Below are 22,406 nucleotides of genomic sequence, written 5' to 3'. Positions count from 1 at the left end.
CTCTTCTCTGCACAGGAGGTCTTGACAACAGGCTCCTAGCATCTCCAGGGAGCTTGAGAGTGAGACATCTTCAGGGTTTGTGGCACCTGAGGGCCAGCTGCACCCTGCTTCACTGTAGTGTGTGCCCTTTAACTGCTGTTATCTCTGAGTCTGAGCCTTCTCCTCAAAAATGAGGTCCTCAGCAGTTCCACCTAAGACAGCTAAGAGGAAGCCATGCATTGAATCGCATAATGCACTGGGAGCTGTGCTTGGCCAGGTAGTAGGCGCTCGGAAAGAACTTGACACCGCATTACTAAAAACTTATCAGCCTCCAGGACAAGGCTGCTCCAGCTCCTCCTGCCCTACCCAGGAAATGCAGGTTAACTGTCAAGATGAAATCCTAATACCTTCAGGATATGCAAGCCTCCACAATTGGACAAATAATGCCAGACGTTTCAGATTTACACAAACCAGGTTCTGGGTGACTGTGTAATGCTCTTTAAATGCTCTGAAACAGCTTCCCTTATCTTAAAAATGAGCTTATTGAGTCAGGTATAATAGTTCACAAGGGGCTGAGACAGGAGGATTGCCATGAGTTCCAGGATCAGCTTGGACTACAGTGTGAGATTCTGCTTCAAAAATAATTTTTTAACTTAAAAATGAGTTTAGTGATACCAGTAATGTACCCACCCATGAGGATAAAATGAAAATATTTGTGTAGGGGCATAAAACCTATAACCACACTTGAGTGTGCAGAAGTAGAACCCGTTCTATTTATCTGCAGCTTATATGAATGTAGCCCATGACCCTATATTTCCACTAACAGAAAACTTTGGGTTGGAAATTCTAACCTGATTAAACCACTTCCAACTTTAAAAAGAAAAACACCTCAGTTTCTTGTGGAAATTTTAGCCAGAATGTTCTGTCCTCCTCCACTGCTGGCTCTTCCTCTGCAGGTAATCAGCTTCTTGAGGGGTTAAATGCCCTGACTTCCCTGGGACGTCCCAGCTGGTTTCCTGCATGTCCATCTAATGACCAATATGCTGCCATGTTACAGGATAGACAGTCATTGGCTTTGGCCTTGTCTCTTACCTGCAGAATCTACACACACACACACACACACACACACACACACACACACATGCTTGCATAGGGCCTGACTTTTGCAACCAAAAGTCTTGCTCTCAAACTAGTTTCCACCTCAGACTTCCACAAATATTGCCAGCCTTCATTTGATTTCTTGCTTCTAGGACATACCAGGAGGCTCTCTTCCTTGCTCCCCGATAGTAGGTGACAGGGAGCCCACCTCATTGGGATCTCAGAATGATGCCCTCCTCCTCTCCCTGAGAAAGTCTTGCTCAGCACACACCTAACCTGGAGTAACTGCTTGATGGCCACAAACCAAGAACTTGTTCACATTCAGACATGGGGCCAGTGCAAGCCTTTGAGGAAGCACCTCAAATGTCCTCCACCCCATCCCCAGTCTAAGAGGAGGGTGGGAGAAAGGACAAGGACCTTCTTCTCCCTGTTTAAATCAAGCCTGGTCACCCTCTGGATTTCATTAAAATGCCAAAAACTGCTGGCACAATATATATTTTGCTTGTTCCTGGGGTTGGGGAGCAAAGAGAAGAAACAGCAGAGCTCAGGCCCCATATTTTCCTGAAGACAGTGTGGGGAGGGTGTGGAGGAATGTTCCGGACACGTCAAGTTGCCCTGAGGGATGTCTAAGCAGATTGTCCCTTCTCGACACTGAGCACAAAGAGGTGGCAGCCAACACTAGAGGCAACAGGCTGTTCAAACTTGCTTCTATTTTCTAAGGATTCAACAAGGGTGTGGGAGAGATGCTTAACTTGGGGTTCAGGAGGCATCCCAGACCTCGGGGAGAAGGGTGAACTCCAATTGCTCTGGCCTGAGTACGGTGGCTAATAGGGGTGTCTCAGGGCGTGTTTCATGATGGTCCGAATGGCCATCCATGTCTCCTGGGCTGTGGGAACGATCTGTGAGGCCGGCAGCAGGAAACCGTATTGTCCAGTGTCCCGGAGCTCGAAGCTGAAGGCATACTTGATGCCGCTGTCATAGGCCCAGTCCACCGTGATCCCACTGGCTGTATCTAAAAGGAAAAGGGCAAAAAAGTGCCCGGGGAAGACGAAGGCGTGACCACAGGATAGAGGAATCCTGGGTGGAAAGTGGGGTGCTGCCGCCCACCTGGACCTGATCACATCAGACTTCCTGATTCAGACCTCATCCTGGGCCCTACCCCACCCACCCACAACCAATCTTCCCCCTTGCAGAAATAGGCCAACAAGGCTGAGAACCTTTCCCCTCGGGGGACTTTGAAATAGGCCAGCTATCAGGATCTGCTGCTGTAGACAAAGAACTGCCTGGAAACCAGCATCCACCCAGCCCGGCTAGGTCAGTGGTACTGCTGCACCTGCCCCTCCCCAGGCAGGTGTGGCTTCACTCACAGAGAGTGGTGCTGATGCTGCCAAAAGTGTACTCGGTCCCGTGCACCTTATGCAGAGCTTTCACTGTATCCTTGGCAAGATTGAACTGCAAATGACAGGCAGAGAGTAAGAGGTCGAGGCTCCCCAACCGCTGCATGCTCAGCAGCCGGTGAGAAGTGGGGGTCTGGGAGCCCTGGAAGCTGACCATGTAGACAGTGCCATACCTCCATCTTTGAACTTGATCACTCATGAGAACAGCTCTAATGATTCGTTCTATTATGGGGTCTCCCTATCATTGGTCCAGACCTTCATGTTGGGAGTCAAAACCTCAATCTCCTGGGCATGCACCAGGGAAGGACTTTCCTAGAGAGAAGCTTTCTGCTTTCCCACACTCTAAACAGTCAGTCTTACCAGCTCCTCGTGGTTTGGCACAGGCTCCAGAGAGTGGCCGTAAGGATACATGACCATCTGAGAGTAGCTGTGGATGGAGACCAGCGCTTTGAAGTTCCCATGGCCTGTGATGAACTCCACAATTGCAGCTACCTCTGGTTCTGACTGAGGTGCGGGCCCTCGGTACGTCTCTGAGCAGGGATTTTTGTTAGAACCGTTTCCTGAAAGTAAAGTAAAGCCACCCCAATGGTCAGATGTGGCAAAACAGTGTTCACCAAACACCATTATGCCTTGCCAGTGCCTCTTGCAATTTGGTTGAGGTCATATGACAGCTTCTGGCCAATGAAAATAAGAGTAGAAATGATGTGTCCATTGTTTCGAGACTATTAAGGAAAGAGGTGGTGAGACCTGAAAGCACATGCCTTTAATTCCAGCGCTGGGAAGCAGAGGCAGACAGATCTCTATGAGCTCAAGGCCAGCCTGGTTTACAGACCGAGTCCTGGTTACATAGAGAGAACCCAGCGAGAGAGAGAGAGAGAGAGAGAGAGAGAGAGAGAGAGAGAGAGAGAGAGAGAGAGAGAGAGAGAGAGAGAGAGAGAGAGAGAGAGAGAGAGGAGGGAGGGAGGGAGGAAGGAAGGAAGGAAGGAAGGGAGGGACTAAGGGAGGAAGGGAAGGAGGGAAGGAAGGAGGGAGAGAGGGAGGGAGGAAGAACTCCACATTCTCTTCTCTGTGACTGAAGCAAAGCACTCTGGATAGAAGCACCATGACTCAGCAACTCTGGGTTTGCAGGGAGTACCCTGGCTAATCCTTTGGCCTAAGTCCCAACTGTCCACTTGAGAAGCAGGCCTGTCAGGGAAGGTGTATCCAGAAGCAACCCAGTCCTCTGATCCAACCCCAGCCCCACCTTGAGCGGCAGCCCTTTGGTTGGCTCTTTTGGGGTTCATGCTAGTGAGGGCCTCAAACTCGGTATCTGGTGAAGCTTGATCCCCAGCCACAGCCCTAGAAGTTCCATGGCCTTGTGGACCAGAAAGACAGTGTGGGGAAGACAAAATGGCTTCCCAGAACTGCTGGAGGAGAGGGCAAAGAGGTGTGTGTGTGTGTGTGTGTGTGTGTGTGTGTGTGTGTATACTCGTGTTACTACGCACATGTATGTGTGCGTGCCTACATTCGGGGTGGTGGTGTTACTGTTACTCAGTGACACCACCAGGCCTGTGCGTCCATTTTTTGGCACATTGAGTTTGTTGCTTCTCTGGACTTGGGGGCCTTGCCCATCTCTGCAGAGCCATGTCATATAGTGCTGGACAGGGCTGGTCAAGATCTGCGAGTTAGCAACTTATGGGGAAGATAAATTCACACTTCCATCTCCCCTTCTACCTCCCAGAAGTGACTGCGTCCAACATCCAAGCCCTTCTCAGAGACCAGGGATCTCCTCTGACTTCTGAAGCTTTGAGAAGGTACCAGAACAGCCTTCTTGTCCCTGACGCCAACAGCAGGCTACTGCAAACTGTCCCCCAGGAGTTCAGGTGGGGGTGACACAGTGCTCTGAGGGATAGTCTCCAGAGTCCCCACAACACAACAATTAAGACAGCATGAGAACCATCAACAGTATCTTCCCGCCTGAGTCACGTGTTCTTCCTGGCCAGAGGCAGCCCAGAGGCTGTTCTGCCAACAAAGAGCACAGCCCCTCTCGATTGGGTGGTCCTCGCCTAAAGTGGGGGACCCTGGTTAGAAGGGGGAGAGCAGCCCCAACCCCACCCCCCGGATTGGCACGGGCTGGGCTCACAGTGGCCCTGTTTGTTGTGTCTATTGAGTTCCTGCACCTGCTCCACTTGACGAATGACAAACAGCAACAGATGAGCAGACCCGGAGAGGCCGAAAGCTTTGTCTGTGTTTGCAGCCCACGCAGGGAGAGCGGTTCCCCGGCCAACGGCCAGGTGGCTTTGTCCAAATATGGAGAAACACTTCAGGCCATTAGTTCTAGTTTGAGCTAAGCAGAATAAACTAATCTCCCCTGCCCAAATGGGAATTAGCTGCCTGCCTCTCTGACGTTCATAGTCAAGGTCTTCTGAGCCTGCCTGTCTCACAAGTATCTGCTAATGGATTCGTTAGCTGTTTATTTTTCCTTCTCTAAAGATGTAATTGTAGCAAGAGGAGATCTCTGAAAGTACATTGTGAATTATTAAAGCACTAATCTTCGGGTAGTGGGATTACGGGAGCTTTTCTACCCCTGTGGGCTCTCCCACCCCCGTAACAGTTTTTACATTTTGTATCTACAGATTTTATTTTATTTTGTTTACAGACAGACCCACAAATGCTATTTTCTTTAAGACAAAATTTTATCAACCTCTAAACTGGGCTACCTCAGTATTTGTGAGTACTGTCAGGTCTTAGAGCCATGGCTGCCTGCCTAGGTTAACCCTGGTCAACCTGGAGGCAGACAGGTCTAATTTTATAGTCAACAATCCCTGACCACAGTGGTTACACATGACCCTGATCCTCAGGCACCCACCACCATGTGACCTGGGGGCTTTCCTACCCATTCTTTAGACATTTCCTTAGTTTCTACCATTAACAAACTCCAAGACGCCAGATTTACAGAGCCACAGACACCTACAATATTTTATCATTAATCTAATATCTAGAATACTCTACCATTAGCTTGGGCACCAATTTATGGATCTGTTTGTTAATAGCAGTGGTTTGGTCTCCCTTGGGGAGCCAACCCCGGTCTCCACTGTAGAGTACAGATACTGTGTTTGGGGCTGAAGGCTGCGTGTATCCTGTAGACAACTCTGGCTGGTCCTGAAATCCCACCCATCCAAATTGCTACTGTACTGGGATCCTGATAGTCCCTCTGAATGTCCTATCTAGTCTCTGCGTCTTTGGCACATGCTGAGAGAGAAACAACCAGAAAAGCTAATCAAAGAACTTCGGAGATAGCGGCCAAGCCAGCCATGGATGGTATAACTCTGCCAGGATGAGCTAGCTTCCTGGAGCCTTTCTCTGCCGTGTTGAGGATTTGATGATACTTGCAATGTGTCTTTGTTTTAATAGCTAAGGGTTCCCTTATAGGTTTAGCATATGGATCCACGTATCACGTATACAATCTCACCTACATTCCACAGTCAGCCTTAGCTATGTGCTCACCTGACCCTGGCCATGACGCACATATGCTAGCCAATGATGTTGTCCATGCCTCCCGACTTATGAGTCAACCCACCCTGAAGGTATGAAGGAACCTACTGAAGGCCAAGCCCTCCTCTCAAGTCCTGCCCTTGAGATGAAACAGATTGCCATACCTCCAAAACCTGTCTTCCAGTTCCTGTTGAGGTCTACGCCGATGCAGGAGATGCCGGGTCGACTTGACTTATTTTTCCGCCACAAGCGATTCTGAGGAAAGCCAGGGCATGCAGCCTCGTTAATTGGGCCCACTCCCAGGGATGGGATAACTGACATCCTGGCCCATGGAAAGGGAAAATTGTCCTAGTGGGGCTGGAAGGAGCAAAAGGAAGGAGCTTTCAGGGACAGGATGAGCTGACACGGAGGTGGGCCAGACTGTGTGCAGACTAGATCTCCAATGGTTCAAGTGAGTGCTGGGGGAGAAATCTAATCACACACCGCCAATAGAAGTTTCCTTGGGCAGTGGGCAGGTTCTTGGGAGAGATGGTTTTAATCCCACAGCCTTAGTACCCCTGCAGCCCTCTTTTTGCCAGACAGGCTCTCTGTAGAAAGCCCCCAAAGAAGAACTATGACATTTCCCTGCCCCAGCACACACTCCAGGAAACCACTATTGGGAATCCCACCCCCAGCTGCCCTTACCATGCTGTGAGTAAAAGCAAAGCCATCGGGGTTGGTGACAATCTCGATGAAAATGTCCATGGCATTCAATATTTTTTTCAAAACATGGTCTTTGCTATAAGCACTGACAATCTGCAAAAGGGGGTGACAGTAGCGGGCCCTTTCCAGATGTCCCTGGAGGTGCAGCAGACTCTTCCACAAGAGGAGGTGTCAATGGCTCATCAAACATATACCACAGAGAACCAAACACTTTAAGCAATTACAAGTCAGATAGACAGACTCCCTAATCGGAAAAAGGTCAGAGCATATGATAATGTTCCAAAGGCCAGGAGAGGACCAAGACCCCTGAAGTCAGAGAAACTGACTCAAATTTTTCAACTAGAGGTCCCTCTAGATACACAAAAATCCCCTTCCCCTGTTCCCAATCCTTTGATGCTATTCCCTAGTTGCCCGTCATAGCTGACCTTATTCGAAATCCAGATGCCAGTGGCGTGGGTGATCCACTCTCGGGAATGGATCCCAGTGTCGATCCAGACAGCCTGACGATTTGAACCTCCAGTGCTGAACTGGGGAAAGAATCAGACCACAAACAGAGGTATGACCTAGACAGTCACGGTGCTGTCCCTCAAATGCTTCCTCACTGTCTGGAATGAATCTGCATGGCAGAGATCTCAACCTGATGCAAGGAGGACACACTGGTCCATGCACACACACTTGTGAAGAGGGAACATGTACTGTGGCCTTTGCCTTACAGCTGGTGTTCTTGGAAGGCAAAGCCACCCAGCCTGGAACACAGAATTTCCCAAGACTAAAAGCACTTTATTAAGACTAGTGCCTCTCATTTTGAGTGAGGTAACCCAGACCCAGAAAGATAATTATCATATGTACTCACACATAAGTGGATTTTGAACATAAAGCAAAGAAAACCAGCCCACAAATTACAATCCCAGGGAACCTAGACAACATGAGGACCCTAAAAGGGACATACATGGATCTAATCAACATGGGAAGTAGAAAAAGACAAGATCTCCTGAGTAAATTGGAAGCATGGGGACCTTGGGACAGGGTTGAAGGGGAGGGGACAGGCAGGAAGGGGAGCAGAGCAAAATGTACAGCTCAATAAAAATCAAAGAAAAGTAGAAGTGGACTTCATGTATGAAATTATCAAAGAATTAACTAAAATATTTTGAACAAAAGGGCAATTACTTGGAGGATTTTGTGATGAAATGTGTTTCTACTTCCAGCTTAGAAAAGAGCGGCAGGAAATAAATTGAATTAGTTGACAGTGTACATGGACCCCCTAAAATCTACTTATGAAACTTACGGAGCATACTTAGAAGATTGTTATTTGACACTTGAATGAAAACTAAATTTCCCTGATAGCTGATGGTATTGTTGCAAAGCTTGAAAGCTTGGATATACTCTAGAGATGAGAGAATTAAAACGGTGATCGCTTACAACGTAAAAAAACAAAACAAACTAGTGCCTCAGTGGGGCGGTGGTGGCGCACGCCTTAATCCCAGCACTTGGAAGGCAGAGAGAAGTGGATCTCTGTGAGTTCAAGGCCAGCCTGGTCTACAGAGAGAGTTCCAACGCTACAGAGAAACCCTGTCTTGAAAAACAAAAAAACAACAACAACAAAGCCTTGTGCCTCTCAGACTTTAATGGGCACGTGTTCTCCTGTACGCTATGGTGCATGAATCTGGGGAGGCTGTAAAGTTTGCATTTCTAATACATGTGCTTCCAGGTGATGAGGGGACTGATGTACAAAGTCACACTTTGAGGAGCAATGTTGAGAGAGAGAGAGAGACAGAGAGAGAGACAGAGAGAGAGAGAGACAGAGAGAGAGAGAAAGAGAGAGAGAGAGGAGAGATTGTGGCAATGCCTGGTGAGAGGTCAAAGCAGAGGCAAATCAAGTCATGGCATGGTAGGCGAGGTCATGTGACTGTCCAGAAGCATCCACCAGAGTCCTGCGAGTGCTCAGTGCCTAGCTTCCTTGACAACCGATGTCGAGCCCCAACATGGTTCACATGCTGGAGCACAGTCTATGGATTCTTTTCTAGGAGGATGTGCATCCATCATGACCAAGAGCACTACAGTTTGCTCAGGCTGTGTTCAGTGGCCCCCCTGAAGGGCTGGAAGGTTTCTCTAGAGCTGAGGGCCCATCTGTAGGGCTGCTTAAGCCAGATGCCCTGGGTCACTATCAAATGAGCCCTGGGTTCTCACTTAGCAGGTAAAGCAAGTTTGGCAACAGGAAGGGCACTGACTCACATGCACTCACCCTGAGCTGAGGTGACAGCTGCCACACCACATGCCTGTCTCTTTAACAGCCTTCCACTTCTTCCCGCCCAGGTCACGCCTGTCCATAGCTACAGAGGGGAGTCCCTGATTACACAAAGCTCATGGGTCTGTGGTATGGCATACACATATCCCTGCTATCCAGAAACTCCCGCCCAGCCACTTCTCCATGAGCTCAATCTTATGATAAAGACATTCACTGTCTGATCTACTGTCTGACGCAGTAGGCTCTTACCTTCAGGACAAGAATGGACCGATTTTCAAAGCTGTTGCCAATGCGAATTTTGGAGACGAGATTAGAATGTTCAGCTGCAAAGTTGTCAATCCAATTGTATATCTGAAAGCAACGAGGTCTATCAGACTGGCAGTTAAACGGGGAGGGGGTGAGTTCCAAGCATGCCAATGAATACTGTTCATCCATCTCACCTTCTTTATTGCTTTCCCGTTTCCCCTGAGAGTCTAAAAGATCATGGCTCAAGAATTGCAAATCCCAAAGATACCCTCAGAACTAAAGGACATTGAGCTGTGGCCTGCTAGAATGCCAGGCTCCTCATGCCCATGCGGAGCTGTATTTTCACTGAGAGAACAAAGTGTGTTGAGCTCTTTCAAATCCTAGCAGGAGCTGCCATGTCTGTAATCCCAGCCCTTGAGAGGCAGAGGCAGGGGGATCAGTAATTCAAGCCAGCCTAGGCTACATAGGAAGGCCCTGTCTAAAAAATAATCATGAATAAATAAATAAATTCCTAGACATGGTCTGCATGGACCTCTCGGTTGAAAATTCCTTCTCTTGCCTTGGCTTTATCCGGCTGACAGATCTCATAAACTGTGGAGCACTGTTTTATCTTCCCACTCCTTCTACACTCAGCAGCTTGAAGGGAAGGGTAGTATTTTATTTATTGTTGACATCAATAACAGCGGCAGTTGTATATTAGTTCATTTTCTTGTCCTTTCAGTACATATCAATGAATAAACATTAGAAAGAAAATGGATTCTCTGTTACAGGTCTTATGAATTGGGAAGAGGGGTGGAGGAGACCGTATCAGTAATGCCCTGTCCTGTACAGGCAAATGAGACCTATGCCTTGAGTTTCTTTCTGGAGCGGAAGTTTCTGTACCCACTTGTGTGTTCCCCTTTAAACACAGTGACCATGGCTCAAATCAGCCCTAGCTGGCTGTCTCCATGACCATACCTTTTCTCCAAGTATAAGCAACTTTGTTTCCACAAGTATGGCTTCCCAATGTGTCTGAATTGCTGCCCCTCATACCTCAGGGATCCACAGCTGGGGCCACAGAGCACCAGGACTGGTCACGGGGAGGTCAGGTGCCTCCAGCTACTCTGTTCTGGCCTGTCATGGGTCCGCACCTTAGGGTGCCAACCGAAACGCCGTCCCGTAGGCTCTGAGCTAGGTATACTTCTGAGCTGTAGTCCCCCCTGTCTGACTCTGGACCCCTATAGGCTGCTGTCTACCAAACCTCCCTTTACCTAATGCTTCCTCCTGGAGATTCCCAAGGGGCTCAGGAGCTTCCCCGGGTGGCCCTACCTCCTCCAGAGTGTGGTAAGAAGAATAGCTGAAGCCGCTGGTGCTGCGCTCCAGCCTGCGGGACCTCGCCATGGCGTCTCTCTCTTCATCCAGCAGCACCTATCCGATAGGAAGACACATGGGAAAAGCAGAAGAAGGCTCAACCCACAGCGGCGACACCGGGGAATGAACCACCACGATCGTGTGCCATGCAACGGAAGGGTGTACAGAGGAAAAGCGATCCTCCATGTACTGACATCCGTGCTACCTTTGCCCAAATGAGTGCAGAACGAGTCAGTCTGAAGAGACAAGTTCTAAGCGTCTCTGCTCCCAACCCTCGTGTTATTTGCTGTGGGCTTAGTTGTCTTGGCTGTGCGGCCTCACAAGATAAAAGGTAGTAATGGGTTTGAAGGTGCATCAAGAGAGATGCTCATGGGTTCCCGCCAAGGCTGCTTTTGCACTTTTTAGCACTGAACCATGGACACTGACCACCCTGGGGAGCAGATGGCGGCTCTGATGTCCAACAGCAACCCTTCTTCCAGGAAGCAGGCTAGACAACTAGTATCCAAGCCACTCAGAAACTCAGGCATAGACAAAGCCAGCCCAAATCATGATGAATGTGTCAATATTCTCACCATGTTAACTGCTTGCCAGACCAGCACACAGGAGCCAGCAGCAATGCCCTGGAGTGCTGGTTTGCTGTTGGCATTCAACCTTCATGTAATACTTTCCCCTGGTCATAGGAAGGGAGCGCAGTCAAATACCTAAGCTGACTATTGACCGCTCAGACTACCCGTTGCTGAAATCACTGCTGGGACCCTGCTCCCAGCTCAGGTAAGAGTGTGACAGGCAAGCCCTGACCTAAGACACCTCAGGACTAGCATGGGTTGTTCAGTGTGGAAAGCGCCCAAGTCCTTCTGCCTGAGGGTGTGAGCCAGCATCCTCGTTGGCCCAAAGGGGCCTCCTTAAGCTCTGGGTCACAGTTTGGACATTGCCTTATTTGGTGAGCAGTGCCTTTTGGTCTATGAAGTCTCTTTATCCTCTGTTCTCTCTCTCACTTGGTCAGATGACCAGATTCCAGAGAGGGAATTAACTCCGGGTCGGGGTGTTTTAGAGATAAAACAGATTGGAGAGGTGACAGCTCCTCAATGCAAAGCTAAGAAGTGGCAGAGATGAGATGAAAGCCAGATCTTCTGGTCCCCAGCACTGGATTCCTCAAGCTGAGCTATCAAAGACCACGGACTAACAACAATAACACATACACACAGATATGCATATTTCTGTGTATATAAATAAATAGAGATAAAGAGAGGAAACAGAAGTATGCAAAATGTGAACAGCCGAAAGCGTCATGATATCATTCTTGCAATTAAAAAGTTTTTTTTCAAGTAATGAAAAATCAAGCATCCTCAAGCACAGGAAAACAAGACATTAAAATGCCAAAAATAAATATAACAAAATGCTAATGGTGCCTGTTCGAATAAGATTAGAATTTTGAACATTTTCCCCCGTACTCTCTTTTTTACATTTTTGGCAACATGCTTATACTACTTCAGTGAGCAAGGGCTTTTACGTGAATAAATAATACCAGAACCAAAGCCTTAATACTCGTGTGAAGTGCCAGCTGCAATGTTTTCAGTCCCCAGGATTGGGGGAGAAAGAGGGTGCCCATCCACTGCTATATTGGCATGAGGCTACTTGCCCAATGTTCCATGCATCCCCGAGGGCCCTGTCTGCTTGCTCACAACCCTCAAACTCACAGATTATACATTTTAAAACAGGACTGGAAAGCAATATCTGGGGCTCACATGACTTACTGTCTCAGCACCAGCTACAAGTTCAGTAATTGCAATTACCATGTTTCTAACTAGGCTGGCCCAGTGAGGGGCTTCCCGCTTGAACAAAGCCGGAATAACTAGGTAAGTCAAGACGTGGCTGGAGGAGACTGTATCCTTGTGAGCCACTCACAAGTACTACCGTGGGAAAGCTCCCATAGAAGAAACGTGTCTTCTTCCCGGGAAATCCACCCAAATCGCAGCAGCCCACCATGACCAATGTATATCTGTCACCGAGGGCTGGTCCAATCAGCTGCCGTGACCAGCTGTGAGAAGGCTGGCAGCTGGGTCCGGGCAGGCCTGGTCTTTCTCTACACCCACCAAAATAAGCTGCAAGGTTGGGAGTTCTAATGTCCCAGGGCATAGTGGGGCCTGAGCTGGGGATACTTGGTGGAGATTGGGAAGACAGTCCTAGAAGGCCCAGTTCTTCCAACAAGGCCAGGGACACCCATAGCCAACAGCCCGGAAGAGTCCAGCCTGGGTCCCACAAATCAGGCTGGAGGCAAATGGGACGTTGGCACCAAACTGCATATGTCTTTTCAAACCCCCTCCGGGTTCCATGAAGAGATAGGACACCCTCCTAGGAGCTGGGCACCCTCAGCCCTTACAGCTGGACCTCAGTTCTAAGAACATTAATCTACTCTGGCCTGAAAACTGCACAGATGTTTGCTCCCTCCTGTGGGTGAGGGAAGAGGTTGAGAGCTGAGGAGGAGGCCTAACATGGGTTCAGAACCCCGTCAGGCTCCTCAGGGGAAGAGTTAGAACAAAAGGCTCAGAAGTCGGCCATTTGCCCTCCCTGGAAGCCGTAACCTGACAGGGACAGAGAGACCTGAATTGCATTCATTCATTACAGGGATAAGGAAGTATGAGGTCTTAAGGAATAAAAATAGCAGCCCCATAGTGAGGGAAAGAAGCAGCCCCAGGACCGCAACGGTGGAGCTGAGGTCTGAAGAATGCCAGTCTCCATGCCCCCTGCTCCAACCACAGACCTCCGTAGACACAGCTCAGCAAGCAGTTCTCTGGGATTCTCTCTGTCTCTCTTTTCTAGGCCTAACGTTTGCTATGTAAGCAGCATATATGGGAGGTGCTACTGACCTGCCGCTGTTAAAATGAGGCCCCTCAGCAGTTAAGGCTGAACCCTCGGGCAGTGAAACCCAAGTTAAAACACCACACACAAGCGACCGTCTTGATTGACATGGTGTGGTCCCCTAGTCAAGCTGTCTCAGATGAGACACTAATGAGGGTTGTTTTATCTTACACTCTAACACATACTTAAAAGCGCTGTCACAAGGACCAGCCTGACACACGGTAAACTCCAGCTAACTTTAGCTAGGAGGAGGAGGGTAGTGACCATGACAAGGGGCTGGGAAAGTAGGAGAGGGGACAGGGACAGTTTAAAGAGGGGTAGACACCGACATGGGGGCAAGATTTTTGAAAGCAGTGAGCTAGTAAACCATGCAGACAGATACCTACTGGAACGGCATTCCAGGGATGACACCAGCCGCTATAAAGACTTGAGGTGTGGGTATAGCCAAGGGCCCTGAGGCAGGAATGTATCAGGCAAGTTCTAGGAATGTCAAAGATGACGGCTGGCACAGATCACTAGACAGCAAGGATGACTTGGGGGTAAGGGGTGGCTCACTCAGAGCCTTGGCTTCTTCAAGAACTTTGCATTCTTTTTGAGTTGGAGAAGCCCCCCAACAACTTGTCTGCCCTTTCCTTCCTGCTTTTATTTGTTTGTTTGTTTGTTTGTTTACTTACTAACTTAGACAGAGTCTTACTATCTAGCCAGCCTGGAACTTCACATCCCCTTAGCTCCATCTCCAGATAGGTGGTTTGCCCAGCCCCAACTGGAGATTGTCAAGTAGGGGGTGTACGTATTCAGATTTATACATTTTGTAAAGGACCCATCTGGCTGCTGTCTTGAGAATGGATAAGAGGGAAACAAGGATAAATTTGGGGAGAGAAATTAGAAAGATCCCAGAACACAGCCCGCCACTCCTATAATCCCGATTCTCAAGGAGGCTGAAGCGGAAGTTTCAGTGGGTCCCTTTGTGGGACACTGCTGGTACAGGCCCCCAGTGGTAGTTGTGCTGACCTGCAGAGGTAGTTTGGAATGCTTCAGAAGTGTTTGAAGGAAGAGCCTGCAGGCTGGCTGGAAGGTTTGAGAAGGAAGTCCAGAATGATTGCTAGGGGACTCCTGAGCTCACAGAGGCTGTAGAGGAGCAGATGGGGACTTAGGATGGTGCTATTGTACCTGTAAAGTTTGCAAAGACCCTCAGACAGCCATGTGAACTATAGGAAGGTGCTAGAGTTCAAGGAAGACCCCAGCTGGAGACACAGGGGGTCATGAGGAGGTGGGCGGGGGTTAGCTCCATCACCCTGGACCAAGGTGTGGAGAACGGTCTGAATGTTCCTGCCAACAAGAACACCGTGGTCAACAGAGCAACCAAGGAACTAACAGAGCTGGTGACAGTACACAGAGGCCTAGGGGGCCGGCGGAGAGACGCCGCTAAACCGCACCAGGGAAAGATGTACAATTAACTGAGAAGAAGTGGACTAAATGTCTCTGTGCCTTTGTCCCAGACCCTTATGGTGAAGTGAGGCGTAGACAGCCTGCCAAAGGAAATTGGTAGGCAGAACAAATAAAAAGTCCGTATTTCTAGTTTTGTTCTAGAAGGAAGCAGAGAAATAGGGCATACCCAATGAGGGGGAAAGAGAGCCTTCGGGAGGCTTTTTTCCAGAGAGCTCAATAGCTCCCATTTGTATGCTGATGCGGGCCAGCCTACAGAGAGGGGAAGCTGCTGAAGCAGGCTTTATGCTAAATTGTATTTCTCTCTGGATGGTCAGAGCACGGGTGATTTTTGTTTTCTTCTTGTGCTTTTCCCCTGTTTTCCAAATTATCTAACATGAATATTTATTAATTTTGTAATCAGAAAAAAGCCATTAAAACCCGAAGCGCTGATTGCTCGAGTGAACCTTTCAGTGGTGACTCATCCCGCGGAGGAAGGAAAAAAAAAAACCACTGAAGGACTGAAAAGAACGAAGAGGTGAAGAAAAATTAAATGCAAATCAAGCACCCTCGGAATCAGATAATTTCTTGCCTGGCCCACTGCAATTTCCCCACCAGCCTCCTGCCTGTCAGTCTCCAGGGCCCTGTCCCCAGCTCAACACAGCCTCAGTAAGAGCAGCCTTTCTGAATGCAAATCTGATGGTGTAAAGTCCTAAGTCTCCCCCTTCTAGCTATGGTTTGGGGGGGGGGATAAACCCCTCCCACTCCACAGGGCAGAAGAAGCCCTTTACATGGAGTCTGGGCCCCATCATCAAATCAGGGTGGGGGGCCTCCTTCCCCACAAGCCCCCCTTCCGTGCTCAGCCCCACACACGCACGGGTAATTACTGCTTCACAGCGCCAGTGACGTGCAATGCCTCTGGTATTCGCTCCCATAGCAACCTGTGCACACTCCATCAGGGTCCTCACCCACTCCACTGTAACCACCATTTACTCCCACCTTCCCACCCCCCACTCTCTCCAGCTCCCCTGGATACAGCCCTGAGTTCGGTGGGTTTTAATTTTTTTTTTTTCAGTTCCTGTGTTTCCTAGCACCTTGCCCAGTACCCAGCACACAGTAGGCATGTGTGTATCCGCGGGTGGGGTACCCAGCACACAGTAGGCACATGTGTGTCCGCGGGTGGGGGTACCCAGCACACAGTAGGCACATGTGTGTCGGCGGTGGAGCAAGCAGAGCTGCCTTTCTAAGCACTCCCTGGTCCTCTCCTCAAAAGTCTTCCCAGCGTCTGGATAAAAATCAAAACCACCAGCAAAGGTTTCCATGCGCCTCCGTGCCTGGCCCCAACTGCCAGACACACTTCTTTCTCCTTTGCCTTCTCATATATATTAATTCAGCCAGCACTTATTAAGGCCTAACCAAGGCCAGGGGTGCACAGATCAATAAGAAAAATGCAGCTGGATCTGGAGGAGACCAATATATCAATAAGGATCCTCCCCACCCCCATCCACGCCAGTCCTAGACCCACTGACAACATTCAAGCTACCTTTATGGAAGGATCACTTTGAGAGCACAAAGCTAGTACCAGAGCTGAGCCTGGGTCAGTATCTCAAATAAACTTGCTTCACATCAACCTGGGTGTGCAAATCCCTTCCAGGCCTGTCAGTACTTCTGAGCCTCTGGCCTGCACCCCTCCCCCACTGTCACCACAAATCAACCAGGAACAACAGCCTCTCCCCACCCCTGGCGCCCTCGAAGCCACAGAGTGACCTCAAGGACGGCAGTCCGAGTTTGATGCTTTGCAGACGGATGGTTGGAAATTCTACTTGCAGAGGTTAGAGCAGAGAGCTCAGGGCATTTTCCTGGAAAGGGATCCCGTAAGAATTCAGGCTTGGGGACTTCAGGAGAGGCTCTCTCTAGAGGGGCCGGTGAGGGAAACACGGGGCGACCCAGGGACTGCCCCCATCATGCAGAAAGCAACAGTTTTTTGAGTGTCTGTTTGCTAAATGCTGCTGGGTTCCCAGGGCTGGCGCAGCAGAAGCAGGGAAATGGGAACTTCAAAACGCAGGCATGGGTTAAAAAAGGAGAACTCGGTCCTGTTCTTTTGATGTGGTAGCCTCTTTTGTCTGTGTGAGTTTCCCCATTTTTGTTTGTGGGGGATTTAATTAGAGAAACATCCCACCCCCACATGTTGAGCGGGAAACAGATGTGTCTGAGGAGGGATAAAGGACTTTGAATGGACCCAGTGCCCCAGCCCTGTGCTGGCCTGGGAAAGGAATGTTGCCCTAATGCGTTGATCCCTTGGCATGCGGGTGTCAAGTGTGTGCGCGCTGGGAGGCTCTGTGTTCCCACACTCTGAGCCTTTAGAGGAGATTATTGCTGAACTGTGTGGTTAAGAAGGAATCTCTGTGGATGCAATTCTACAGGTACATAGGCAACAACAGAATCTGCACAAGGATGCAGCCTGGGAGGCTGAACATCTGAGTGGTACCCAAGGATCTGTTATGGGGGAGGCTGTGCTACCAATACCCACTCCCCTTATGTGCAGGCAGTGCACAACAGGGCCAGAAGACAATGTCTTTCTCACTCATTCTGCACCTTAGTGTTTGAGACAAGGTTTCTCCCTGAACCTCTTGTTCTCTGAGTCAGCTAGACTGGCTAGCCAGAAAGCCCCAGGATCCTCCCTCTGCCTCCACCTTCCCAACATTGGGATCACAGGCAGCTGCTGAGTTTGATGTGGATGCTGGAGATCCAACTCAGATCCTCATGCTTGAGTGGCAAGCGCTTCAACTGAATCATCTCCCCAGACCCGTCCTTGAACACAGTGCAGATGAAATCCATTTTCATAGCTCTTGGAAGACAGTGGACGATGTGGAATCAGGTGGGGGCAGGGAGTTTGGGGGCTTAAGATGCCATTCTCTGTGCCCTAACCTGAGTAGGGTCTGCCATACTCCCCGTCTAGGGGAGATGCTCTGAGCACATTGGTTACAGAGAGGGAGGCTAAGCACAGCCAAGTCTTTGGACTTCTTTCCCCCACAGGATCCCTCGTACTGTATGTCTGAGACCTAACAGGGGACAAAAGGAAGCCATGGGGGGGCCTAGGAAGGACCTTGGCTGTTCCTTTCTGTCTCCGTTTTCTCTTATACTTTCCTGGTAGCTGCCAAGTCTCCCAGAAGAGGATACATCCACACTTGCCACACTGTGAGCTCATCTTTCCTCCATGAGGGAATTCCGTCCCAGACTTAAAATTCCTCTTAGAAATGTACGCTTCGATATTTTATTTAGTTCGTTTTGGTTTTGCGTGTGTTCGTATATGTAGTCGTGCTTGTTTGCTTTTTGTTTTGAGATAGCCTAGGTACCCTAGGTTGGCCTTGAACTCACTATATAGCTTTGAACTTAACTTCTGAACTTTTAACTCCCTTTCACTAGGATTACAGATATGTGCCTCTGTGCCCAGTTTCATATTCAGTTCTATTGCAGAGCTGAACATTGAGCCCAGGGTCTTATGCATGCTAGGCAAATATTCCACTGAATTACATCACCAAGCCCAGAAATATACAATTTAATTTCTTCCATAATACGTCCACAAGCATACAGCTGGATATCTACAAGCAAGATGTTTTGCACTTGGCCTGAGGGGTTTTTGTTTTATTTTGGTTTGGTATGTTTTGTTTTGATTTGTTTTTTTCTCCATGGTGTGAACCAACCAAAACAAATGTGGAAAATGAGATTCTCACTGTGACCCAGGGTAGGACCTCACCTGGATGTCCTTTATCATGACGGTGTAAACAAGGCCGTGAGACTTCAGATAATCTTTGACATCATGCAGTTCAGAGAAGGGAACTCTCATGTCCACAGGGAGGCTAGGTCTGGCTGGACCACGCCAGAAGTCCACCTTGTTCACAAAAAAAAAAGAAAAAGAAAATAGAAAGGAGGAGAGGAACAGAAGGAGGGAGTGAAGAAACACAGCTGTATTTATCTCCTACCCTTATATACCCCCCATAGGCATCTTACAGGGCAGGGGGAGGGGGGAACTAGGTTTCTTTTATACTTCAAAGGGGTCCAGGTCCATAAAGAAAATCCTAGGCTATGCAGAGAGGAAGAAATCCGCCCTCACCAAGGTTCTTTTCCCATTTCCTGATCATCTTACCACCCTGCCTCACTCATCCCTTGCTCTGTAACTTGGATCTGTGTAGAGTTCCTACAAGTGAGACTGTCAGCACCTGGGACATTAGCCTGGTCAAGACCCCGGGCCAAAAGAGGCAAGCATGACTTGTGATAGTCCCCCGAGAAGCAGAGTCAAAGCAGGAGGCCACACCCTGCATCTACCTATAAATTTGTAAAATGGAGGGAGACTCTGAGAGCGGTAGAATCCCTCACTGATAGGGCCACGCCTACAAGGAGCAGCCAGAGTTTTGGGCCACATCCAAAAAGAGCTGGTTGTTTTACAAGCCCTCAGACAAAAGCCCCCTCTATTATAATTGTCAAAGAAAATGTTTTCCATCGTGAGAACTGGTGGAGGACAGATGTTCTTGGAAACAGATACCCGGGCTGACAGACACCAACCCAAATACCACACAAGTTTGCCAAGCGAAGCCACTCCAGTCAGAAGGCAGATGTGAGCAGCCCCCGTGCTACGTGGCACGGCAGCAGGGACATCTGTGCTTCCCCATGGCTTTGGGACGTTGCAGCTGTTTTCAGAGCGTGCTCGTCATCCCCCATCAAGCTAAAGGAGTCACAGCTCAGAAAGGCCACCCAACTTCACGGGGACATGACCCTAACGTGTGGCAGAGAAGCCACTCCAGAGTTGTCCGCAATCTCCAGGAACATTTTCGAGACCTCAGGAAGGTTTGGGGGTGGAAAGAGTAAGGGGACCAGACAAGGAGCCTAGGCAGACAGTGACAAGGGCTGTGATAGTCATGTCCCCAAGAGCAATCCTCACCTTCTGGGGCTTCAGGCCCTCCAGATCCCTGAGAAGTGACAGCTGCTTCTCATCTTTGGCCAGGATTCGAAGAACCTGGTCTCTGGGAAAACATGGGGAGAAAGCTATGGTGGCACCCTGGAAGGCTAGGTCTGTAGAAAGAGGTGGTATGGAGAAGAGGAAGGCAGGAAGGACTCAGCACACAGAGCAAAAAGGGATGAAGACTCGGGAGGGATGGATTCAAAGGGGCTAGGGAACCAAGGGCAGCTCCGCGTACTGAACCCCACGAAAGGGAGATCAGAGAACTCCAGCCTCTCCTGACAGAGGAGCTGTGCTCTTTCCTTCCAGCTGGGTAGCTAGGTGGGCAGTGAAGAGCTAGCGTCCCCATCACGAGCTCTGGGGTCCGAGGTGGGGTGGTGCCAGCTCTCTGCCTGCTTGGTTCTGGGACCCAGGAGGTGACTCTTTCTAAACTGTGTCTCTTTTTTATTGTACAGTCTGTAGATCAACCTTCTGGGACACTGGGAGGCCTGGTGTGTATGCTTGAGTTTGCTACAATTCAAAGAAGGATAATAGCACATCTACTTTTGATATGAGTATATAGTCTAATAAGGATTAGCAAATTCTTCAAGGAAAATATAAGCCTTCGTCCCTAAAGAAGAACATGTATAAAATCTGTTGCATGTGATTTTAGAAGTTTTTAATTTGTTTTTTTTATTGATGTATATTAATTGTATTTAATACTTGGTTTCATTATGATGGTTTCATGCATGCATATAATGTATTTTGATCCTGTTCACTCTTCCCTATTGTCCTTTCTTGTCCCCTCCCATTTCTTCTGGTCTTTTCCCTCTTCCCAACTAGCCTCAATTTTAGGGGATCCTTTCAGAACCCTAAAAACTTCAACCTGAGCTTCATATTTAGAACTCTAGATTTGGAAAGGGATAATAACATAGCCAAGACATTAGCTCCGGAGTATGAGTGGGAGATCAAGGAACCTGAAGGGGTTCTGGATGAGAGCTGAACCTTCTGTCTGGTCTCACCCAGGAGTACACAAAGACACACACACATGCATAGACACACACACACAGACATGCACACATATAGTCAGACACACAGTTATATACATATACACAAGCAGACACACATAGAGATATACACAGACACATACACACACTACACACAGACAGACACACACACCACACTCACACTATACACAGATACACATACACACAGACACACACACCACACACAGCACATACATACATACACACAGAGTCACATACCACACAAAGACACATACACACACAGACACACACAAACACCACACAGACACACAGACACGCACACCACACACAAACACACCACACACAGACATACACACCACATACAGACACACAGACACACACACCACACACAATGAACCACACACACACAGACACACATACAGACACATAGACACACATACCATACACACCACACACACACCATACCCACACACCACACACACACACACCATATACAGACACATAAGCACACACACGCACCATACACACCACACACATATATACACACCACACAGACACACACACACATCACATACAGACACATAGACACACACACCACACACACACTCAGAGCGTTTAGGTCTCCTCCCTCCCAGCCAGTCTTCCTTCCCACCAAGCAGCAGCAACTCACCCTGTGAAATTCATTTGGCCCCAAGCTACAGCCAGGATAAAGGTGCAGATCAGAAGTGTTCGCCTGCCCACAGGGGACAGCCCAGGGCCTGTTCCTCCTCCTAGGGGGCCCTGCATGCTTCTTTCTCCAGGTAAGCTTCTGGGGCCTTCTTCCCGTTTGGCCATGGCCTAGGCCTCACGACAGCACCTCACCTAAAGGCCAGCAGGCCGGGCCTGAGAACCGACATTAGGCTCTAAGGGTCCAGGTCTGGCGTGTGGGACCCACACGCCAGACCCTGAGAGAGCCAGGCCAACCCTCCTCCCTCCCTTCCTGGTAAAGGAGTGGAAAGAGGGGGGGAAAGGGAAGACAAGACTCTTTTCTTTCCTCTGCAGGATGGGGAGGAAATTCCCTGCACCAACCTCCTCACGAGCATCAAATCCTCCATCTCCAGAGAAAGAAAAGTAGCTAGCGGCTCTAGGCCGTCCCCTCCACACAACTGCTCTTCCACCCCCTTCCCTTCCCACACACTGACACTGTCACTGAGCCAGGTGCGCCTTACACAGAAGAAAGTAAGCATCATTGAAGGGTCACAGGGCTCAGGACAGAGAACTGGGTGCTCAGGCCCTGTCTAAAGGAACTGGGCCTTTGACCTGCTCTAATCTCAGGGACTAACTCGCCAGTCAGGTGGTGATGAAAGTACCTTCCCTCCCTCCCTCACAGAAGACCCGGAGCATTAGATGAGACAACCTGGATGAACTGGCTTGGTGAAGCCTGGGACACGGAATGTCTTATTATTTAGAAGGCATTAACTCTTAGCCACAGGTCTGTACTCCTGTTGCGAAGGCGAAGGGAGAGTGAAGCAGAGGAAATATATATTGTACAAGAGAAGGAATTCAGTCAGGATGCCTGGTCTCTGTCATCCGGTAGCCACCACTCCACTGAGACAGGTGGAGCAATTTCTGAAGGACGTGAAGGCCACGGCAGTCATTCGTATATTCTCAACAAACGGCAAAGTCCATTTCTCAGTCCTGCAGAAGCC

The 22,406-nt window shown here is 49.1% G+C and overlaps 1 protein-coding gene across 2 annotated transcripts; it reads right to left on the bottom strand.

Moving 5' to 3' along the window:
• Positions 1–1,901: 1,901 nt before the first annotated feature.
• On the bottom strand, positions 1,902–21,504 carry Cpa5 (carboxypeptidase A5). Of its 2 annotated transcripts, XM_038319996.1 has the most exons (11): positions 21,389–21,504; positions 19,715–19,796; positions 18,533–18,667; positions 10,450–10,548; positions 9,145–9,246; positions 7,076–7,177; positions 6,633–6,743; positions 6,113–6,203; positions 2,835–3,034; positions 2,445–2,529; positions 1,902–2,089 (listed from the first exon to the last, which is right to left on the bottom strand). In XM_038319996.1, the coding sequence occupies exons 1-11, from the start codon at positions 21,502–21,504 to the stop codon at positions 1,902–1,904; spliced, it is 1,311 nt and encodes a 436-aa protein (XP_038175924.1). The 2 variants fall into 2 exon arrangements, with proteins under 2 accessions (XP_038175924.1, XP_038175925.1); XM_038319997.1 differs by lacking the exon at positions 2,445–2,529 and having other exon boundaries at positions 1,919–2,089.
• Between the last annotated feature and the right edge of the window lie 902 nt (positions 21,505–22,406).

The sequence above is a fragment of the Arvicola amphibius genome, chromosome 2 (genome assembly GCF_903992535.2).
Source record: "Arvicola amphibius chromosome 2, mArvAmp1.2, whole genome shotgun sequence".
Lineage (NCBI taxonomy): Eukaryota > Metazoa > Chordata > Mammalia > Rodentia > Cricetidae > Arvicola > Arvicola amphibius.
This window is presented reverse-complemented; position numbering and strand designations above follow the sequence as displayed.